This window comes from Hyla sarda, chromosome 4 (assembly GCF_029499605.1).
Source record: "Hyla sarda isolate aHylSar1 chromosome 4, aHylSar1.hap1, whole genome shotgun sequence".
Lineage (NCBI taxonomy): Eukaryota > Metazoa > Chordata > Amphibia > Anura > Hylidae > Hyla > Hyla sarda.
In genome coordinates this window covers 417541782-417566577 of record NC_079192.1, presented here as the reverse complement: position 1 = coordinate 417566577, position 24796 = coordinate 417541782, and the positions used below count along the sequence as shown (strand labels likewise).

The 24796-nt window shown below is 47.6% G+C and overlaps 2 protein-coding genes across 2 annotated transcripts in view; one reads left to right on the top strand and one right to left on the bottom strand.

Annotated features, from left to right (window-relative positions):
• Positions 1-7031: 7031 nt before the first annotated feature.
• On the top strand, positions 7032-11169 carry TMEM121B (transmembrane protein 121B). The gene has a single exon (XM_056517900.1). It carries the CDS (start codon positions 7870-7872, stop codon positions 8866-8868), a length of 999 nt encoding a protein of 332 aa, XP_056373875.1. The 5' UTR covers positions 7032-7869; the 3' UTR covers positions 8869-11169.
• Positions 11170-15175: 4006 nt separating this feature from the next.
• Positions 15176-24796, bottom strand: part of IL17RA (interleukin 17 receptor A) — a 23243-nt gene continuing 13622 nt past the window's right edge. The window contains 4 exon segments of the mRNA XM_056569946.1: positions 15176-18151; positions 20176-20193; positions 20951-21040; positions 21120-21210. Coding sequence (XP_056425921.1) covers positions 16332-18151; positions 20176-20193; positions 20951-21040; positions 21120-21210 — 2019 coding nt within the window. The 3' untranslated portion in view covers positions 15176-16331.

The window sequence follows — 24796 nt, the reverse complement described above, 5'->3', positions numbered from 1 at the left end:
CATGTGGAGTTTTAGTATAGGACCACTGCCCTATAGCGACCCCCCTGACTGCCTGATACATATGGAGTTTTAGTATAGGACCACTGCCCTATAGCGACCCCCTGACTGCCTGTTACATGTGGAGTTTTAGTATAGGACCACTGCCCTATAGCGACCCCCCTGACTGCCTGTTACATGTGGAGTTTTAGTATAGGACCACTGCCCTATAGCGACCCCCCTGACTGCCTGTTACATGTGGAGTTTTAGTATAGGACCACTGCCCTATAGCGACCCCCTGACTGCCTGTTACCTATGTAGTTTTAGTATAGGACCACTGCCCTATAGCGACCCCCCTGACTGCCTGTTACATGTGGAGTTTTAGTATAGGACCACTGCCCTATAGCGACCCCCCTGACTGCCTGTTACATGTGGAGTTTTAGTATAGGACCACTGCCCTATAGCGACCCCCCTGACTGCCTGTTACATGTGGAGTTTTAGTATAGGACCACTGCCCTATAGCGACCCCCCTGACTGCCTGTTACATGTGGAGTTTTAGTATAGGACCACTGCCCTATAGCGACCCCCCTGACTGCCTGTTACATATGGAGTTTTAGTATAGGACCACTGCCCTATAGCGACCCCCCTGACTGCCTGTTACATGTGGAGTTTTAGTATAGGACCACTGCCCTATAGCGACCCCCCTGACTGCCTGTTACCTATGTAGTTTTAGTATAGGACCACTGCCCTATAGCGACCCCCCTGACTGCCTGTTACATGTGGAGTTTTAGTATAGGACCACTGCCCTATAGCGACCCCCCTGACTGCCTGTTACATGTGGAGTTTTAGTATAGGACCACTGCCCTATAGCGACCCCCCTGACTGCCTGTTACATGTGGAGTTTTAGTATAGGACCACTGCCCTATAGCGACCCCCCTGACTGCCTGTTACATGTGGAGTTTTAGTATAGGACCACTGCCCTATAGCGACCCCCCTGACTGCCTGTTACATATGGAGTTTTAGTATAGGACCACTGCCCTATAGCGACCCCCCTGACTGCCTGTTACATATGGAGTTTTAGTATAGGACCACTGCCCTATAGCGACCCCCCTGACTGCCTGTTACATAAGGAGTTTTAGTATAGGACCACTGCCCTATAGCGACCCCCCTGACAGCCTGTTACATGTGGAGTTTTAGTATAGGACCACTGCCCTATAGCGACCCCCCTGACTGCCTGTTACATGTGGAGTTTTAGTATAGGACCACTGCCCTATAGCGACCCCCCTGACAGCCTGTTACATGTGGAGTTTTAGTATAGGACCACTGCCCTATAGCGACCCCCCTGACTGCCTGTTACATATGGAGTTTTAGTATAGGACCACTGCCCTATAGCGACCCCCCTGACTGCCTGTTACATGTGGAGTTTTAGTATAGGACCACTGCCCTATAGCGACCCCCCTGACTGCCTGTTACATGTGGAGTTTTAGTATAGGACCACTGCCCTATAGCGACCCCCCTGACTGCCTGTTACATGTGGAGTTTTAGTATAGGACCACTGCCCTATAGCGACCCCCCTGACTGCCTGTTACATGTGGAGTTTTAGTATAGGACCACTGCCCTATAGCGACCCCCCTGACTGCCTGTTATATATGTAGTTTTAGTATAGGACCACTGCCCTATAGCGACCCCCCTGACTGCCTGTTACATGTGGAGTTTTAGTATAGGACCACTGCCCTATAGCGACCCCCCTGACTGCCTGTTACATATGGAGTTTTAGTATAGGACCACTGCCCTATAGCGACCCCCCTGACTGCCTGTTACATGTGGAGTTTTAGTATAGGACCACTGCCCTATAGCGACCCCCCTGACTGCCTGTTACATGTGGAGTTTTAGTATAGGACCACTGCCCTATAGCGACCCCCCTGACTGCCTGTTACCTATGGAGTTTTAGTATAGGACCACTGCCCTATAGCGACCCCCCTGACTGCCTGTTACCTGTGTAGTTTTAGTATAGGACCACTGCCCTATAGCGACCCCCCTGACTGCCTGTTACATATGGAGTTTTAGTATAGGACCACTGCCCTATAGCGACCCCCCTGACTGCCTGTTACATGTGGAGTTTTAGTATAGGACCACTGCCCTATAGCGACCCCCCTGACTGCCTGTTACATGTGGAGTTTTAGTATAGGACCACTGCCCTATAGCGACCCCCCTGACTGCCTGTTACATGTGGAGTTTTAGTATAGGACCACTGCCCTATAGCGACCCCCCTGACTGCCTGTTACATGTGGAGTTTTAGTATAGGACCACTGCCCTATAGCGACCCCCCTGACTGCCTGTTACATGTGGAGTTTTAGTATAGGACCACTGCCCTATAGCGACCCCCCTGACTGCCTGTTACATGTGGAGTTTTAGTATAGGACCACTGCCCTATAGCGACCCCCCTGACTGCCTGATACATATGGAGTTTTAGTATAGGACCACTGCCCTATAGCGACCCCCTGACTGCCTGTTACATGTGGAGTTTTAGTATAGGACCACTGCCCTATAGCGACCCCCCTGACTGCCTGTTACATGTGGAGTTTTAGTATAGGACCACTGCCCTATAGCGACCCCCCTGACTGCCTGATACATGTGTAGTTTTAGTATAGGACCACTGCCCTATAGCGACCCCCTGACTGCCTGTTACATGTGGAGTTTTAGTATAGGACCACTGCCCTATAGCGACCCCCCTGACTGCCTGATACATATGGAGTTTTAGTATAGGACCACTGCCCTATAGCGACCCCCTGACTGCCTGTTACATGTGGAGTTTTAGTATAGGACCACTGCCCTATAGCGACCCCCCTGACTGCCTGTTACATGTGGAGTTTTAGTATAGGACCACTGCCCTATAGCGACCCCCCTGACTGCCTGTTACCTGTGGAGTTTTAGTATAGGACCACTGCCCTATAGCGACCCCCCTGACTGCCTGTTACATATGGAGTTTTAGTATAGGACCACTGCCCTACAGCGACCCCCCTGACTGCCTGTTACCTATGGAGTTTTAGTATAGGACCACTGCCCTATAGCGACCCCCCTGACTGCCTGTTACATGTGGAGTTTTAGTATAGGACCACTGCCCTATAGCGACCCCCCTGACTGCCTGTTACCTGTGGAGTTTTAGTATAGGACCACTGCCCTATAGCGACCCCCCTGACTGCCTGTTACATGTGGAGTTTTAGTATAGGACCACTGCCCTATAGCGACCCCCCTGACTGCCTGTTACCTATGGAGTTTTAGTATAGGACCACTGCCCTATAGCGACCCCCCTGACTGCCTGTTACATGTGGAGTTTTAGTATAGGACCACTGCCCTATAGCGACCCCCCTGACTGCCTGTTACATGTGGAGTTTTAGTATAGGACCACTGCCCTATAGCGACCCCCCTGACTGCCTGTTACCTGTGTAGTTTTAGTATAGGACCACTGCCCTATAGCGACCCCCCTGACTGCCTGTTACCTATGGAGTTTTAGTATAGGACCACTGCCCTATAGCGACCCCCCTGACTGCCTGTTACATGTGGAGTTTTAGTATAGGACCACTGCCCTATAGCGACCCCCCTGACTGCCTGTTACATGTGGAGTTTTAGTATAGGACCACTGCCCTATAGCGACCCCCCTGACTGCCTGTTACATATGTAGTTTTAGTATAGGACCACTGCCCTATAGCGACCCCCCTGACTGCCTGTTACATATGAAGTTTTAGTATAGGACCACTGCCCTATAGCGACCCCCCTGACTGCCTGTTACATATGGAGTTTTAGTATAGGACCACTGCCCTATAGCGACCCCCCTGACTGCCTGTTACATATGGAGTTTTAGTATAGGACCACTGCCCTATAGCGACCCCCCTGACTGCCTGATACATGTGGAGTTTTAGTATAGGACCACTGCCCTATAGCGACCCCCCTGACTGCCTGTTACATGTGGAGTTTTAGTATAGGACCACTGCCCTATAGCGACCCCCCTGACTGCCTGTTACCTATGGAGTTTTAGTATAGGACCACTGCCCTATAGCGACCCCCCTGACTGCCTGTTACATGTGGAGTTTTAGTATAGGACCACTGCCCTATATGTGACCCCCCTGACTGCCTGTTACATATGGAGTTTTAGTATAGGACCACTGCCCTATAGCGACCCCCCTGACTGCCTGATACATGTGGAGTTTTAGTATAGGACCACTGCCCTATAGCGACCCCCCTGACTGCCTGTTACATGTGGAGTTTTAGTATAGGACCACTGCCCTATAGCGACCCCCCTGACTGCCTGTTACATGTGGAGTTTTAGTATAGGACCACTGCCCTATAGCGACCCCCCTGACTGCCTGTTACATGTGGAGTTTTAGTATAGGACCACTGCCCTATAGCGACCCCCCTGACTGCCTGTTACCTGTGGAGTTTTAGTATAGGACCACTGCCCTATAGCGACCCCCCTGACTGCCTGTTACATGTGGAGTTTTAGTATAGGACCACTGCCCTATAGCGACCCCCCTGACTGCCTGTTACATATGGAGTTTTAGTATAGGACCACTGCCCTATAGCGACCCCCCTGACTGCCTGTTACATGTGGAGTTTTAGTATAGGACCACTGCCCTATAGCGACCCCCCTGACTGCCTGTTACATGTGGAGTTTTAGTATAGGACCACTGCCCTATAGCGACCCCCCTGACTGCCTGATACATGTGGAGTTTTAGTATAGGACCACTGCCCTATAGCGACCCCCCTGACTGCCTGTTACATGTGGAGTTTTAGTATAGGACCACTGCCCTATAGCGACCCCCCTGCCTGCCTGTTACATGTGGAGTTTTAGTATAGGACCACTGCCCTATAGCGACCCCCCTGACTGCCTGTTACCTATGGAGTTTTAGTATAGGACCACTGCCCTATAGCGACCCCCCTGACTGCCTGTTACATGTGGAGTTTTAGTATAGGACCACTGCCCTATAGCGACCCCCCTGACTGCCTGTTACATGTGGAGTTTTAGTATAGGACCACTGCCCTATAGCGACCCCCCTGACTGCCTGTTACCTGTGGAATAAGAAGGCTGGCGGTGATTTTGTCCATGGTGTAAAGTTATAGCGCCCCCTGTGAATGCTCCATAATCCAGCACCTAATGCATCAATCTTCCCTTCTATTCACCTTATAAATCAGTGGTCTTCAACCTGCGGACCTCCAGATGTTGCAAAACTACAACTCCCAGCATGCTGGGAGTTGTAGTTTTGCAACATCTGGAGGTCCGCAGGTTGGAGACCACTGGTATAAATTGTAAGCTCCTATGTCAGCACCCTATGTAACCCCTAAGATCTCCAACTACTACTCCCAGCATTCCCTGTCAGCCTGCACAGAATTACAGAAGAATATGATGGTTGTGACACCCTGCACCCCCAGCATCAGGCCATGGTGACCCAGTTCTGTCCCATTGAATGTTTGTCAATAAAGATTTCACATCCTATAGAAGAGGGAGGAGGATGGGGGGGGGGATGATAAAGAAAGACCTGCTGGGACTTGTAGTCATGCACTGACATTAGACTCCATAGGCAGACCTGCTGGGACTTGTAGTCCTGCACTGACATTAGACTCCATAGGCAGACCTGCTGGGACTTGTAGTCCTGCACTGGCATTAGACTCCATAGGCAGACCTGCTGGGACTTGTAGTCCTGCACTGACATTAGACTCCATAGGCAGACCTGCTGGGACTTGTAGTCCTGCACTGGCATTAGACTCCATAGGCAGACCTGCTGGGACTTGTAGTCCTGCACTGACATTAGACTCCATAGGCAGACCTGCTGGGACTTGTAGTCCTGCACTGGCATTAGACTCCATAGGCAGACCTGCTGGGACTTGTAGTCCTGCACTGACATTAGACTCCATAGGCAGACCTGCTGGGATTTGTAGTCCTGCACTGGCATTAGACTCCATAGGCAGACCTGCTGGGACTTGTAGTCCTGCACTGGCATTAGACTCCATAGGCAGACCTGCTGGGACTTGTAGTCCTGCACTGACATTAGACTCCACAGGCAGACCTGCTGGGACTTGTAGTCCTGCACTGGCATTAGACTCCATAGGCAGACCTGCTGGGACTTGTAGTCCTGCACTGGCATTAGACTCCATAGGCAGACCTGCTGGGACTTGTAGTCCTGCACTGACGTTAGACTCCACAGGCAGACCTGCTGGGACTTGTAGTCCTGCACTGACATTAGACTCCATAGGCAGACCTGCTGGGACTTGTAGTCCTGCACTGGCATTAGACTCCATAGGCAGACCTGCTGGGACTTGTAGTCCTGCACTGACATTAGACTCCACAGACAGACCTGCTGGGACTTGTAGTCCTGCACTGACATTAGACTCCACAGGCAGACCTGCTGGGACTTGTAGTCCTGCACTGACATTAGACTCCATAGGCAGACCTGCTGGGACTTGTAGTCCTGCACTGACATTAGACTCCATAGGCAGACCTGCTGGGACTTGTAGTCCTGCACTGACATTAGACTCCATAGACAGACCTGCTGGGACTTGTAGTCCTGCACTGACATTAGACTCCACAGGCAGACCTGCTGGGACTTGTAGTCCTGCACTGACATTAGACTCCATAGGCAGACCTGCTGGGACTTGTAGTCCTGCACTGACATTAGACTCCATAGGCAGACCTGCTGGGACTTGTAGTCCTGCACTGACATTAGACTCCATAGACAGACCTGCTGGGACTTGTAGTCCTGCACTGACATTAGACTCCATAGACAGACCTGCTGGGACTTGTAGTCCTGCACTGACATTAGACTCCATAGGCAGACCTGCTGGGACTTGTAGTCCTGCACTGGCATTAGACTCCATAGGCAGACCTGCTGGGACTTGTAGTCCTGCACTGTAGGATTGGTGCAGGTCATTTTCCCTGATGTGCTGTTACTTTGCATCTTCTCTATATACAATGTATCATCTCCTCCCCCTGCACTATCCTCCTGTCACCACCAGGGGCGCCAGAGCTGGAACTCATTCGGCTGCAGAGAAGCAGCTGCTGCTCGTTATCCCGGTGTTACCGGGGGCCCCCAGAACAGACCCCCGAAACCTGTGCATCCTTCAGGGACTGCATCTGCCGGACATTAGGGACCATCCCCGGGATATCACTTCTTCCAGGCTGCAGCCTCCTCCGGGTGTCACACCCTCCTCTGCACCCCCAGGTCAGTGCATCCCCCTGCACCCCAAAATCTGGACCTCTGCCGGGTGAAGCCTCTGCTGTCCACTACCTCCTAGTAGCTGTGCCTCCTCCTGTCTACTACCTCTGCCCAAATATCACCCTATGAGCCACAAACCCCTGTGCCAGTTACTGTATTACCCCTACCCCAAAATATTTGCTGCCCATGGGTTCCCCCCCTTATTCCAAGCTGCACCCCTATAATCTTCCTGTTCTGATCATTTACAGTCTCCCCATGATTCATTCACTCCCCAGTCACCCCTGCTGTGATGCACCCCAATATTTCCTCTAGACGTCCATTGGAGTGTTGCCCATGTCTCTGATGTGATCCCCTTGACTTTAGGGTCCTTACTGCCCCCCTAAGCTGTAGGGTCCTCACCGCCCCCGTTGTACGTTAGGGTCCTCACTCCACTCTTCCTTGACTTTAGGGCCCTCACCGCCCCACTTGGCTTTAGGGTTCTCCCTGCCCCCCTTGGCTTTAGGGTCCCCACCACCCCTCTAAGCTGTAGGGTCCTAACGCCCCCATAATCTGGTTTATTTTGTCATTTTTCTCCACTCTGTAGCCCCTAACCCTCGACATCCTGCCCTCTCCACTCTCGCCACTACCCGTGGCCCCCTCGTGCCCCCCCTCCTTGGCCCCCTCTTCCACCTCCTCCACATTGGGGATGACGGCGGGGGAGTTCCCACATGGGGGCCCTGGAAGGTTGCCACGAGGGGGCCCCGGCTGTGCTCTGCAGGGCTGCTATAAGGTGCTGTCCATTCTGCTGCTGCTGGCTCAGGGGGCTTTGCTTGACCTCTACTTGATCGCTGGCACTGACCTGTACTGGTGCTCCTGGATAGCCACTGACCTGGTTGTGGTTGCCGGATGGGGGATCTTCTACTCCAAGAACAGCAGGGGTCGGAGAGACTATCAGGGGTCACTCAGTTCCTCCGGATATGGACAGGTTCAGCGGCCAAAAAAGGGCCACTTTGCATATAGTCATCTGGCCTGGCTGATATATGCTATAGCCTTCACCCCAAAGGTGACTCTCATACTCTGCACCCCAATAGTGGATCAGATTGAAGCTGGAGTCCCACTGGGCAGCACAGGTTTCAGGCTCACTGTTGCTCTCTCTGTCCCTCTCCTGTGGTCTCTGGTGCGCTCGCTCAGTGTTGACCCACGAGGATGGCCACACCAAAGAGCCAGCGGGTACTTCATCGCCTCCTGCCTGGACCTGCTTGACAGCTATGCCCTCCTGGAGCCCATGCTAGATGGAAAGTTACCGCTAACCCCTCTAATCCGGTACCCCCTATTGGTGGTCTACTTTGTGGCCTTGGCGTCCCCCGTCCTCTGGTTGTCAGAGTTGGACTCGGCGGCCCCTGCTGGTTGTTGTCGCCTCTTCCTTCGTCTCCTCTTCAGCACCTTGGTGGACGCCCCCCTTTTGGCGGTCCGTTGCTTCTTGCTGTTGGGTCCGGCCAACCAACCCATGTCTGTGTTTATGTTAAAGAACGTCTTCTTCTTGGCCTGTCGCTGGCTGGAGGTCCTGGAACTCTGCTGTCTCCTAAAATCTCCCGGTCCTGACCACGCGGACCGCCCTCCGGGACAGTTCAGCCACTGCGTGTCGGAAAACGACATGGGGCCCCACGCTTATGTCAACACGCTGGCTGTGACCTCACAGAACTGAGCTTCCCCATCGTGGGTGATTGATCGGAATATACCAACCCCTCCTCCATCCTCGTTCTTCAGTGGACCTTTCTCTTCTACTCCTGCCAACACTGCCAATGTCTCCAAGACGATCTCACAACACCTCAAGGGTCTTCATATGGAAACAGATATAATGTATGGAAATCTAGTGAAATATGGTGGGTCCTGGTATCTAAATGGGGGGGGGGGGCAGAAGGGTCAAACCAATGTCTTCACATTTGTGGGGGGGGGGGGGGGGACATGTTGATGCATATCAGTGGTGTCTAAAAGCTAATTGGTTTGTAGATGTTGTGATTTCGCAATGTAAGATCCTGTTATAGGTTATAATTGGTGGTTTAGAGGGAACCCATCACCAGCACAATGTAAGGCACCCGGTGAGTAGCCCCCATAGTGCCAAGACAATGAAAGCGACTCCCAGCCCCCCCCCCCCTTAAAGGACACAAGGTGTCAGCTATGCCAAATGACAGAAGGGTGTAATGACCATAATCGGCGCCATTGCTACCTCTAGTATAATGAAAGTATTGGTTGGCCATAGGAGACCCGTACAGAAAATATCAAAAACATTTCTTGTAAAAATAAATAAATGTAATGGGTGGACTTAACCTTTTTTGACAAGTAATGCATGCGCCGATGTGATCCTTAGTACTAACTGTATACATGGTGCATTCTCCTTTGTTGAGCAAAAATATGTATTTAAAAGGTGAACTTCTAATCTAAGAAAAAAAATAATCTTTATTTAAAAAAATTATATATATATAAATAATAATAATAACATTATTATTACTAATAGTAAATATATATATATATATATATATATATACTCAAGTACTCAAATCGACCTGCAGGTGTCGTGTGAGCCTAGGCATCTAAACAACAGCGCCCCTACAGGTTATTATAGAAAATATCATTTTTTTGTATAGAATTTATCTTAAAGAAATATATTTAATGTCAAAGTGAAATGTGTTTAAAATTTATATATATATATATATATATATATATATATATATAGTACCAAATGCAGGAAAAAATGAAGTCTCTCTGCTTCCCTTCCTGCTCCGTCACCGCGTGCGCAGACCACAGGCCGCCATTATTACTGAGCCCTGAGACTAGCGCTGCCTTATTCCGTATCTCTCCTTGCCCTGGCCTCCGGAAATATTTTAGACTTAGGAGTCTTTGGTTTCCCCAGGAAAAAAATTTTTTTTTGTTTTTTTAAACTGGATAAAATGTATTTTTTACGTTTATTTTTTAGTTTCGATTTTTTGCAGATTTTTATCATTTTTATTTTCATGTTTTTTTTTATAATGTCTGTAATATTACATTTTCATTGTATATTTGCAAAATTCCTTTAACCTGGCATATGATAACAGAGTCACATAATCCGGCGCGGGTTCTAGTATTAGATGATATTATTTTCTATCCATTTCCGATAATCCAGAGGATCAGATAATCCATCATCTATCAGTGAGTTCCCTAACCTCAATCTCTCCTACTGTTGCAAAACTACAACTCTCAGCATGCCCTGACGGCCTATGGTAGCCTTCGTCTGTCAGGATATGCTGGGAGTTGTAGTCATGGAACAGGTTGGGGTGCGCTGATCTGTCGGGTGCTGTTGATGCCGGATTAAAGGAATTTGACTGCATTTGTGGTATTATTACCAGATGCTGGGATCGCCATGGCGGTAATTGTCTAAAGTGATCCGAAAATTCTACTTACTTGTAGTAATCTTTGTCACTTTTTTTGTAATTTTTTTTAAATCTGTATAGCGAAAAAAGTTGTGCTACCTGGAAACCATCAACAAGCAGGTTAGAGACAGGTGTTATATATTATTGTAATACCGTTTTGCGTAAATTCCCAAACAGTGTGCCTCCAGCTGTTGCAAAACTACAACACCCAGCATGGTTGGTAAACACTGCTCTACGCCCAAGGGAAGGACAATCCTCCAGCCATGGTTTCCCTAAAGGTTTCCTCCATTGGGGGTTTTCCCCTCTCCTAATTGTTGGAGACTATCCGGGGCATTCTGGTTGAGTTGTAGTTTTGCAACAGCTGGAGGCGCCCTGGTTGGGAAACGCGGCCCCAAGAGATTAAGTGACTTACAGGCCATTTTTAACGTCAACAGGCCAAGATAAGAATAATAGATCTGCAAACAGCAGCTTGCTGATGGTTTCCATGTAAAACCTGTATAACTACTGATGGGTAAATTATAAAGATGGCCGAAGGCCTACCATTAAGAACACTACTGCACTACTTCGTTCAATTGTCCCCAACCAGGGTGCCTCCAGCTGTTGTAAAACTACAACTCCCAGCATGCCCGGACAGCCAAAGGCTGTCCGGGCATGCTGGGAGTTGTAGTTTTGCAACAGCTGGAGGCACCCTGGTTGGGAAACACTAAGATACACAGAGATTTTTCCTTGGTTACTATATATATTCATAGCAACCAATGAGATCACTGCTTTCATTTTCTAACCAGTACAACAAAGCTATAAGCTGATGTCTAATTGGTTGCTACGGGCCCGTAGCAACCAACAAGATCACTACTTTCATTTTCTAGCTAGAACTACATAGATACAAGCAGATATCCGATTGGTTGCTAGGAGCCTGTAGAAACCAATGAGGTCACTGCTTTCATTTTTGTGGCCTGTACTACAAGGTAACATTAAACTGGTTGCTAAGACTCCATAGCAACCAACGAGATGGAAGTTGATATCCGATTGGTTCCGTGTCAACCAATGAGATCTATGCTTTCGTTTTCGTACTACAACGTGATAAGATGATTTCTGACTGGTTGCCATGAGTCCTTAGCAACCAATCAGTCTATAGCTACCAAGGTCACTGTTTACATTTTCTAGCCTAAGGCCATGTTCACACACTGTAAATAAACTGTCGTATCTTATTTTGCAGCTGTTTTCTTGTAACGATTTACGGACTTTTATTTATTTTTTTACGGTGTGTGAACAAGGCTGTAATCTGACTGGTTACCATGGGAAACACATCTATATATTGTCTACGCTGATTGTTTCCTGTCTGTATTGGTTTTGTACATTGGGCCCAGGGTAATGGATCAGCACCATTACTGCACCTAAAAACCCACAGCAAAAAAAAAAATCGCGATTTTGACCGCCCTAAGTAGCAGTCCTAGGAAATGTCAACTACATGAAGCGGTTTTGGCGGTTTTTTTCATCGAAGCCGTCACAAGAAGCATTTCCTAGAACTGTTCCTGCAGTCGCCAAGTCGCAGTGACCAAATGCCTCCGGTGTGATGTCATCATGATGTCATCGTTATCCAAATAATAATTCTGCTAAGGGCTGTTCTTCTAGAGACATTGCGCTCTCTCTCACACTCATGTGAACTGATCGTAAATGCAACAAGGTACTCAGGAGATCAACGACCAACCAGGGCAACGCCACACCAAGGGCTGTACCTCAGGTTCTCATACTCAACAATGCACAACGCAAGGACAAAATGGCCACCACCAAACCCGCGGGACGAGTACTGCACCTATGAGCAGCGGCGGCGTCATTGGGTGACAGTTATGGGAGAGATAATGAACAATGCATGTGATTCCTTTCCTAAAAAAAGAGTATTTTTTTGTCTCAAAAGTGTTTTATAACAGTGGGCGGATCAGTGTTTGTAAACGAGATTCTGTACGATTCACCACCAAAATGTCCCAAAGATGTACGATTTATGTATTATCATATATTATATTATAGCAGTGAAGGTAAGGGCTCAGAATCCACCATTGCAGAGAGCCTAACCAGTTACTATAATACTGCCTCCTAAGTATAAGTATTTAACTACTAGACTACTGCCCCCTATATACAAAAATATAACTACTATAATACTGCTCATATATACAAGAATATAACTACTATAATACTGCTCCTATATACAAGAATATAACTACTATAATACTGCTCCTATATACAAGAATATAACTACTATAATACTGCTCCTATATACAAGAATATAACTACTATAATACTGCTCCCTATATACAAGAATATAACTACTATAATACTTTATGCTTTTAGTATTTAAGTAGTTATATTCTTGTACATAGGCGGTAGTATTATTGTAAGTATATACTTTGGAGTACATTCAAGTGCATTGGAGCAGTATTATAACACTTATATTCTTGTACATAGGTGGCAGAATTATATTCTTGTAATATTATTGTATATATTATATTAAAGTTATACAGATTTGTAAATGATTCCTATATAAAAACCGAAGCCTTCTAGTCCTTATCATGGAGGTCCGTATGGGCTGTATATGTCTGTATGCAGTGGGCTCCCCCTGCTGGTGGATGCAGGCAGCCATATTACTGTCCTTTATGTCTCTGCAGAGGGTTTGGAGCTCTGTATCAGGTCCAACATCTATGAAAAAGGATACATGATGGAGATAAGTGGCCCGGATGTTTTCTATATATTCAGATATGGTCTCAATCTTTTTGGAATTTGAATGGAAATGACATTGTGGACTGAATCGTAGAGATTCTCCGTACAGACGTCTGGGAGGTGTCGTCCGCTCGCCCTGTGGCTGTAATAACTGAAATAAATGTTATTAACCTGTCCGCGGCGCCTTGGGTGATTATTAAGAAATGATGACACAACTGCAGCCGAAGCCTCCGTCATTTACTGGATTAACAGACAAATAAAACCAATCAACAGGAGACAAATTAAAGGGGAACTCCACTGCCTCAGCGTTCAGAACATTTTGTTCCCGAACGCTGAGTGCGGGCGCCGGGGCTTGTGACGTCAAGGCCACGTCCCCTCAATGCAAGTCTATGGGAGGGGGCGTGACATCCGTCACGCCCCCTCCCATAGACTTGCATTGAGGGGGCGTGGCTGTAACATCACGAGGGGGCGTGATGTGACGTCACAAGCCCCAGCGCCCACACTTAGTGTTCGGAACAAAATGTTCCGAATAGAGATAAGCGAATTTACAGTAAATTTGATTCGTCACGAACTTCTCGGCTCGGCAGTTGATGACTTTTCCTGCATAAATTAGTTCAGCTTTCCGGTGCTCCGATGGGCTGGAAAAGGCGGATACATTCCTAGGAAAGAGTCTCCTAGGACTGTATCCACCTTTTCCAGCCCACGGGAGCACCTGAAAGCTGAACTCATTTATGCAGGAAAAGTCATCAACTGCCGAGCCGAGAAGTTCGTGACGAATCAAATTTACTGTAAATTCGCTCATCTCTAGTTCCGAACGCTGAGGCAGTGGAGTTCCCCTTTAACTATCCAGATTACAGAAATTATCAAAATTCCATTAATCCACAAATTTACACCCCAATAATCCACAATCGGCAAATGTAAAGTATTAAAAAGTATCTGACTGTGAAATGACAGAACATCCTTAATCTGTGTTTTTGGGAGCTTTACTGTAGGGTCGGAGCCAAAAGTAGAAAAATATACACACGTACACAGGGATGGGGGGTCTCAGAGTCATCTTGAGGGACGGATATAAATTGATAATCCAGCACAGGGAATTTTGTTTCATGATGGATTATTAGTCTCCGAAATTATCCGATTAAAGAAGCGCTCTGGGAATTATTTTGTTCTGCTCATATAGTGCAGCATAGCCTATTCTTAGAAAATAATATAGGAGGTTCTTGTGTATACATTGTGCTTACCTGTTTTAGCCGATGTGGCAGGCATGAGTTTTCATCCATACTGATTCTATTTCATAACAGATATGATTTCCAAATGCCTACCCTACATTTCCCACGAATCCTCTGGCTTTGCAGAGAAAGGGGGCAGAGTCTTAACACTGCACCTAGTCATCTAATTAGGCTTCTGATGCTGGAGTTTACCCAGGTGAACGGATTAGACTCGTAAGTGGCTTGGGGTCAGTTCACATTATGTGCAGTTTTGACGCATTTCCTTATTCAAAAAGTGTATTTTTTTGAGAAATATTACACTGAGGAGAATGCAACATGGACACAGTCTCATGGGAGGTGTGACTACTATATATCCTGATCCCATAGAGAGAGCAGTGGTGGTATACAGAAAGAGCTGGACGGGAGGATTATAACTACTATAAACCTGATTCCAAAGAGATAGCAGCAGTATACAGATAGAGCTGGAGGGGAGGTATATAACTATGATAGAGATAGAGCTGGAGGGGGGGGTTGACTACTTTATATCCTGAGCTCATAGAGATAGCAGCAGTATACAGATAGAGCTGGAGGGGGGGAGTATAACTACTCAATATCCTGATCCCATAGAGATAGCAGCAGTATACAGATAGAGCTGGAGGGGGGGGAATATAACTACTCAATATCCTGATCCCATAGTGATAGCAGCAGTATACAGATAGAGCAGGAGGGGAGGAGTCTGGGAGCTATTAGAAGCGATCTGATTAGGTCATTCTGTAGTTCACAGGAAGTCAGCTGACCCAGGACAGACCAATTCCTCTGACACATTAAGCACTGTCATTTTCTGTGGGTTAGACTAGCAATCACATGACCCAGTTACACAAATGAAACACATGGATGCAGCTGTGCTGGAATAAAACAGATGGCACTGTAGGACTGAAGAAGGTGAGTGTGCATGATATAGGCAACAAAACATAAACAGAGAGTGCTTCTGTGATGGACTGTTATCTGCTAGGAACCATCCTGACGCAGGGTTTATTGTTCCCCAATCAAATAGAAAAATATATATCAAACAACATCCTCGATTTCAAATAAATAATTATTTTACAATAGGAAATTTACATTGATTTGTCTCATTCAGGATAAAGGCACATCCGATATAAAGAGGTGGGTGCAGTACCTCTGCCCAGTCACAAGGGGCACCGCTTAGTTATCACAGTGATGTTCCTTATTACAGGGAAATGAGTTATAGCATTATATAGCGTTCAACTCCACGTTCTGATCTTGTGTACTCCAGTCACAGCCAAAGCTGCATTCACAGTTCTGCCATTGTGATTTTATCACTGCACATATGGACGGTAGACCATATTGGTGACTGCACTGCAGAGCTTTGTGTTTGAGATGGACAAGACATGGCCTGTGTTTGGCACCGTATTTAAAGAGGGTCTCTGTCCCTAGACATCTTATCCCCTATCCAAAGGAAAGGGGATGCGATGTCTGATCGTGGGGGTCCGGCCACTGGGACCCCCGTAATCTCTGTGCTGGCTCCCTGGCATTCTAAAAATTATGTTCTGAACGCTGGGTTCGGGCGACTGTGATAGTGAGGTCATGCCACGCCCCCTCCACTCATGTCATGCCCCCTCCCATAGACATGAATGGAGGGGTGTGGCATGACATCAAGATCACAGTCGCCCGAACCCAGCGTTCATAACGCTAGGGAGCCAGCATGGAGATCGCAGGGTTCCCAGTGACTATCCTTTTGGATAGGGGATGAGACGTTTAGGGACGGAGTACCCCTTAGGCACATCTATAAGATCTTTATCCATTCCTCTAGTAGCCCTTGCAGATCATTGTTTCAAGGATCCATATCCCAGATCCACTGAGTAGTACTTTCTGTTATTTTTCTGACCCATGACTGCCAACTCTGGGCCATTACTATCCTCATAGATGTTAATCTCATCCGCAAGAGCATCCATCTCAGGGGTTCTTCTTGGATCTCCTAGGATACTGTGTGGGAACCAGTTTTTCAGGGCTTCCCTCAGACCCACAGGCTGGAAGCCTTGACCATTGGGTCTTGAGGTCTCAATCTGAAGTCCCGGTTCACTGAATGTTAGCTGAGGTATGTCGGCATTCATCATCAAAGGACAATTTGGTGACTCGGCATCAAAGAACAGGTCAGGTGGTAAGTTCTGATCATCTAAAAAGGTCTGCAAGAAAAACTTTTTCTGAACTTCCACCAAGTCCTCAGGCCGGATGTCTTGGCCATGAGGTATAGATAGACCCATAGGTTCATAGACAGATTCATCTTCCTCACCCAAACAATAGGCTGAGCCATATAAAGACTCGTCATCAAAGACCGCGCTGGTGGTTCCATCTTCTAAACTGCTCTGGTAGAAAAGCAGCTTCTGGGCTTCAATCAAGTCCACAGGCCGGGCACCTTGGTCACTTGGTACAGACTGGTCACTGACCACCAGAAGAGGCTCTTTTAGTCCAACCAATTGAGCCACATTTGGATCTTCTGAACTGGGTGATGCATCAGCATCATAGATGGCCATGTCAGGGTTTATATGTTGATCTCCCAAGATGCTTTGGGAGAATAACCTTATTTGGGCTTCCCTTAACTCCTCTGACTGAACGCCTTGGTCGCTTGGTATAGACAGGTCTATCTGATGTAAATGTTCATTATAAATTGGGAGAGACTCGTCTACCTGGGTTAGGAATGGCTGCTGCCTATAGGAGGCTCTGTATTCTGTATTAAGAGACGGCTGTTGGATGTTTACCGCTGAATGTTCCACACTGAGGAGCGGCACCACACAAAAACTCGACGGTCCATTGGCGAGAGAAGGGTTAAGTGATCTAATTGGATCTGGCTCAATGACTATTGGATTCATCTTAGAGACTGAAGCCTCGGGTTGGCGGATCTGAGGGTAGTTTCTACGAGTGAGCTCAGGTCTATCCTCCTCTTCAACTTCCTTTTGCTCCTCTACAGACTCATCTTCTTTGACTTCCACTGGGGAATCCGAATGAGTTTCCTGCCAAGTCCGGCACCGCTCAACGGCCTTCACCAGATGCCGGTAGCTTGTTCCCTCTACGTCAACATTATACTGTACATTGGGCTGATGGCGCTCTATTCTCTGAATGCGGAATAAGAGATCTTGTAAGTTTTCAGTCAGAACGCACTGAGAGCACATTTCAAATGGAGAAGGGATATCTCCAACGTCACTGAGTTCGCTGAAATAGGCCACCACATAGCGACCGTAAGGACTGCTCCTCTGGAAGTCTGTGCAGAAGAGATGTAGTGCCATGGTGAAAAGGTCCCAATTCTCAGACCCAATGTCATCACCCGACGCTGACTGTGCTTCCTGGCCCATCTGCTTGGCCCTCCACTTTGCTTGTGCCCCTTTGGAACACAGAATAAGAATGATCCCATTCGTCTCATCGATTTGCTCTTTTTGATAGACCAGCCAGTCCATGGGACCTTTTTTACTAATGTCCAGGCTATGGTGTAGATCCAGCACAACTTCTAAGCCCCATGACGCCCGCAGGAAATCTGCCAGCCTAATGACAACATCCACGTAATGTTTGTGGTCGGCAGAGTACACCAGCCACACCTTCTGTTGCACCAACTGGGGCTTGAAGGGGCGCGGGTGAATTGGAAGTTTAGGGTCTAGAGGGAAGAGGAAAAGAAAAAAAAAATAATTTAAAAACTATAATTGTCACCTCTTAATGGCAGTAAACTGACTGCCTCACTTTCCAGCTTAGGCTGGGTTCACATCATGTTTTTATCAATACGGGACCGCATACGGCTGGGGCGGGGGGGAGAGCTAAAACCTTGCGCTCTCGTATCCCTGCCGTATGCCACCCGTATGTAATTAATTTCAATGAGCCGACCAGAGTGAAACGCTGACTCCGGTCGGCTCATTTTTGCCCCATATGCGGTTTTCCCACCGCACCTATAACCATAGTCGACCACGGTTTGAGGTCCGGTGGAAAACCGCATACGGGGCAAAAAATGAGCCGACCAGAGTGAAACGCTGACTCCGGTCGGCTCATTTTTTGCCCCGTATGCGGTTTTCCACCGGACCTCAAACCATGGTCGACTATGGTTATAGGTGCGGTGGGAAAACCGCATATGGGGCAAAAATGAGCCGACCGGAGTCAGCGTTTCACGGTTTTAGCTCCCCCCAGCCGTGTGAGGTCCCATATTGGTAAAAACGTGATGTGAACCCAGCCTTACTGTAAAAAATATATAGATGATCTATTTGTATGAAAAGTACCAAAATATACATATATATTGAAACTGGAGGCTTTATTCTGATCACCATATTGGAGTCGGGAAGGAATTTTTCCTCTGTCATGGGACATTTGGCATCAGCCTCATGTTTTTTTTTTTGCCTTCCTCTGTATCAACACAGCAGGGTTTTAGGTTAAACTTGATGGACTCTGGACTTTTAGTTGGGGTCTGGTTAATTGTACGAATCTCTGGTCTGGGGTCTGATTAATTGTACAGATCTGGTCTGGGATCTGATTCAATGTACAGATCTGGTCTGGGGTCTGATTCAATGTACAGATCTGGTCTGGGGTCTGATTCAATGTACAGATCTGGTCTGGGGTCTGATTCAATGTACAGATCTGGTCTGGGGTCTGATTCAATGTACAGATCTGGTCTGGGGTCTGATTCAATGTACAGATCTGGTCTGGGGTCTGATTCAATGTACAGATCTGGTCTGGGGTCTGATTCAATGTACAGATCTGGTCTGGGGTCTGATTCAATGTACAGATCTGGTCTGGGGTCTGATTCAATGTACAGATCTGGTCTGGGGTCTGATTAGGTCTAGGGTTCTTGTCTGGGGTCCGATAAGGTTTAGGGTTCTGGTCTGGGGTCAGATTAGGTTTAAGGTTCTGGTCTGGGGTCAGATTAGGTTTAGGGTTTTGGTCTGGGGTCGGATTAGGTTTAGGGTTCTGGTCTGGGGTCTGATTAATTGTATGAATCTCTGGTCTGGGGTCTGATTAGGTTTAGGGTTCTGGTCTGAGGTCTGATTAGGTTTAGGGTTTTGGTCTGGGGTCTGATTGGCTTTAGGGTTCTGGTCTGAGGTCTGATTAGGTTTAGGGTTTTGGTCTGGGGTCTGATTGGCTTTAGGGTTCTGGTCTGAGGTCTGATTAGGTTTAGGGTTCTGATCTGGGGGTCTAAAAAATTATAAGTTCTGATTACATTTTATGAATCTTTTCTGGGATCTGAATTCTTTTACTGGTCTGGTTTGTGGTTTAAATTAAGTTAGGGGGCCTTATCTGGGGTATTATTATGTTTTAAAGGGGGGATCCAACAGCTGTCCGGGCATGCTGAGAGTTGGAGTTTTGCAACAGCTTGAGGCACACTGCTTGGGAAATACTGGACTAAGATCAATGGGGTGGCCCACCCTCTGCTCGCCCCCCTTTCAGCCTAATATTGATGACCAATCCTGAGGCCATCAATATTGTGATCTCAGAAAATCCCTTCAACAAGACACCATCTTTTCCTTTTGGTCACCTGACCACAGACTAAAGGTCCGTGGCCTTTTATAGAACAAATAACATTTGAACAACTTTATAAATCCTTGTAAGTACAGACCCCCGAGAGCGATTTTAATCCATGTACAGCATTACGGTATATGTTGGCACTGCATTCATCTCTGTTATTAACGCTTCACTTACCTGACTGGATGATACAAGCTATAAGATAAAAAAAGAAAGAAAACAAAAAGGCACAAAGTCAGTGAGAATTCCTATAAAAAAAAAAATCTCGACAATTCTGCGACACCTCGCAGCTGTGAGTCACCAAACACCCACCACCGATGCAGAAGACGAGATGAGTCGCGCGGGGAGGGGGAATCTGCTTAATTATCTCTAAAATAGCGCAAGTGTTGGAGGAACTGAATAATCATTATTAAATATAACTAAGGAGATTCAACAATCAGGGGACTGGGGAAGCTGGGTGATGGGCCCTACTGGACTTAAGGGGTTCTCCGCCCCTAGACATCTTACCCCCTATCCAGGGCAGCGGCAGAGGTCCTGCTGCTGGGACCCCCCCCCCCCATGATCTCCGTGCAGCATCGGCATTCTAAACAGTATGATTAGACTTCGGTTACCGCAGAGGGAGACGTGAGGTCACGCCCCCTCCCATAGCCATGAATGGAGGGGGCATGGTGTGACTTCACAACAGGGTGTGGCCTGATGTCACATCTCCCGCCACGTGAACCCAGAGTTCCAAACATACTGTTTAGAATGCTGGGTGCTGCAGAGATTATGTGGGGTCCCAGCAGCAGGACCCCTGCAGTCAAACATTTTACCCCCTCTATCCATTTGGATAGGGGATAAGATGTCTAGGGGCGGAGTACCCCTTTTAAGACTGGTCATCACCCAGCTTTCCCAGAAACTAAAAAGGGATGACCTCCAGGAACCCAAAACCCCTAAAAAATGTGGTTCTTACCTTGAAGGCACAAGAGGATTACAGTGATGGCAAAGGCCATTATCATCGCAGCGGCCGCAATCGGCCACATCTTCACCTGTCTGGACAGATCTACGGATTTAACATCACGTGTTACTAATAGATGGATGTGTATATACAGATGTATACAAGGCTGCTGGTCTGTACTTACCTGGCGGAGGAGGAGAGGGAGACGGAGGACATTTTGGAGCGTACCACTGCCGCACGCAGTCATTGTTACAAGACGGCATATAGGGCCAAACCTGAAAGTAATAAAGGGAATGTCAGATAGGGGCATCAATTTGGACAAGCATGTAATTAAAGCTGATATATGGGGGGGGGGGGGGGGGGGGAAGGTGTTCTGCTCCTGAAAGACCCCCAAACCTGATCTTTCCAGGGCTACTACACGGGTCCAGAACACAGGATGGGAACCTGGGGGCAATAAGTACATTTGTCTTTTTTTATATCTGGTCTGTAGTTTGATTAATTGTAGTGGCCAATTTTAGGGGTGTGGTCCATTTTTGGGGTACGGTCTGGGGTCTAATTCTAGGGATTCTGGTCTGGGGTTTGCGTTATTTCAGGGGTGTGGTCTATTTTTGGGGGTATGGTCTGGGGTTTAATTAATTCTAGGAGGTCTCATCTGGGGTCTGATTCAGATTAGGGGACTGGTCTGTGGTCTGAATTATTTTTGGGGGACTAGTCTGAATTTTTTTAAGTATGGTCTGGGGTCAGATTAATTCTAGGCAGTCTGGTCTGGGGTCAGATTTATTTTAGGGGACTGGTCAGAATTTTTTTCAAGTATGGTCTGGTTAATGCTAAGTAGTCTGATTTAGGGTATGAGTCATTTTAGGGGTGTGTTTTTTTTTTGGGTATGATCTGGGGTCTGATTATTTCTAGAGGGCCGTGAACAGGTTCGGATTAATTTAAGGGACTAGTCTGTGATCTGAATTATTTTTGGGGTATAGTCTAGGGCAGTGATGGCGAACCTATGGCACGCGTGCTACAGGTGGCACGCCGAGCCCCCCCTCTGTGGGCACACGGCCATAGTTCGCCATCAGCCCATTCAGGACATCCCTGTGTCCCGAAAGATCTTTTAAGGACACAAGGATGCCCCGGGTAGCATTCTGCGGCCTCGCGTTAACTTTAAAAAACGCAGGGGCCGCCGGGAAGTAGCGCACGCAGGGACGTCACCGACGTCCCGTGCGTGCGCCCATAGCAACAGCAGAGCAGCGAGGAGGAGGACGCGCATGCGCATGGCAAGTTACCTGTATGCACGTCACCTTCAGTGTTCCAACCACCGGTCCCTACTGCTATGGCCTGTAGGCATTAGCAGTAGATTGTGACCCCTGACCGGAGGAGCGGTGGACGGAGCACTGAAGTGGGGCAGTACACAGGCATACAGCCTCCAGCCATACACTGTATTTGGCTGAAGGCTGTATGTCAGTGGGGGAACTATACTGCACCTAATGAGGGAGAGCTATACTGCACCTAATGTGGGAGAACTATACTGCACCTAATGTGGGAGAACTATACTGCACCTAATGTGGGAGAACTATACTGCACCTAATGTGGGAGAGCTATACTGCACCTAATGAGGGAGAGCTATACTGCACCTAATGTGGGAGAGCTATACTGCACCTAATGTGGGGAGAGCTATACTGCACCTAATGTGGGGAGAGCTATACTGCACCTAATGTGGGGAGAGCTATACTGCACCTAATGTGGGAGAGCTATACTGCACCTAATGTGGGAGAGCTATACTGCACCTAATGAGGGAGAGCTATACTGCACCTAATGTGGGAGAGCTATACTGCACCTAATGTGGGGAGAGCTATACTGCACCTAATGTGGGGAGAGCTATACTGCACCTAATGTGGGGAGAGCTATACTGCACCTAATGTGGGGAGAGCTATACTGCACCTAATGTGGGGAGCTATACTGCACCTAATGTGGGGAGCTATACTGCACCTAATGTGGGGAGAGCTACACTGCACCTAATGTGGGAGAGCTATACTGCACCTAATGTGGGGAGAGCTATACTGCACCTAATGTGGGGAGAGCTATACTGCACCTAATGTGGGAGAGCTATACTGCACCTAATGTGGGGAGAGCTATACTGCACCTAATGAGGGAGAGCTACACTGCACCTAATGTGGGAGAGCTATACTGCACCTAATGTGGGAGAACTACACTGCACCTAATGTGGGAGAACTATACTGCACCTAATGTGGGAGAACTATACTGCACCTAATGTGGGAGAGCTATACTGCACCTAATGTGGGAGAGCTATACTGCACCTAATGTGGGGGAACTATACTGCACCTAATGTGGGAGAGCTATACTGCACCTAATGTGGGGGAACTATACTGCACCTAATGTGGGAGAACTATACTGCACCTAATGTGGGAGAACTATACTGCACCTAATGTGGGGGAACTATACTGCACCTAATGTGGGGGAACTATACTGCACCTAATGTGGGAGAACTATACTGCACCTAATGTGGGAGAACTATACTGCACCTAATGTGGGAGAACTATACTGCACCTAATGTGGAAGAGCTATACTGCACCTAATGTGGGAGAACTACACTGCACCTAATGTGGGAGAACTACACTGCACCTAATGTGGGAGAACTACACTGCACCTAATGTGGGAGAACTACACTGCACCTAATGTGGGAGAGCTATACTGCACCTAATGTGGGAGAACTATACTGCACCTAATGTGGGAGAGCTATACTGCACCTAATGTGGGAGAACTATACTGCACCTAATGTGGGAGAACTATACTGCACCTAATGTGGGAGAACTATACTGCACCTAATGTGGGAGAACTATACTGCACCTAATGTGGGAGAACTATACTGCACCTAATGTGGGGAGAACTATACTGCACCTAATGTGGAAGAGCTATACTGCACCTAATGTGGGAGAACTACACTGCACCTAATGTGGGAGAACTACACTGCACCTAATGTGGGAGAACTACACTGCACCTAATGTGGGAGAACTACACTGCACCTAATGTGGGAGAACTACACTGCACCTAATGTGGGAGAGCTATACTGCACCTAATGTGGGAGAACTATACTGCACCTAATGTGGGGAGCTATACTGCACCTAATGTGGGAGAACTATACTGCACCTAATGTGGGAGAGCTATACTGCACCTAATGTGGGGAGCTATACTGCACCTAATGTGGGAGAGCTATACTGCACCTAATGTGGGAGAGCTATACTGCACCTAATGTGGGAGAACTATACTGCACCTAATGTGGGGAGCTATACTGCACCTAATGTGGGAGAGCTATACTGCACCTAATGTGGGAGAGCTATACTGCACCTAATGAGGGAGAGCTATACTGCCAACCTAATGTGGGAGAACTATACTGCACCTAATGTGGGAGAGCTATACTGCACCTAATGTGGGAGAGCTATACTGCACCTAATGTGGGAGAGCTATACTGCACCTAATGTGGGAGAACTATACTGCACCTAATGAGGGAGAGCTATACTGCCAACCTAATGTGGGGAGCTATACTGCACCTAATGTGGGGAGCTATACTGCACCTAATGTGGGAGAGCTATACTGCACCTAATGTGGAAGAGCTATACTGCACCTAATGAGGGAGAGCTATACTGCACCTAATGAGGGAGAGCTATACTGCCAACCTAATGTGGGAGAGCTATACTGCACCTAATGTGGGAGAGCTATACTGCACCTAATGAGGGAGAGCTATACTGCACCTAATGTGGGGGAGCTATACTGCACCTAATGTGGAAGAGCTATACTGCACCTAATGTGGAAGAGCTATACTGCACCTAATGAGGGAGAGCTATACTGCAC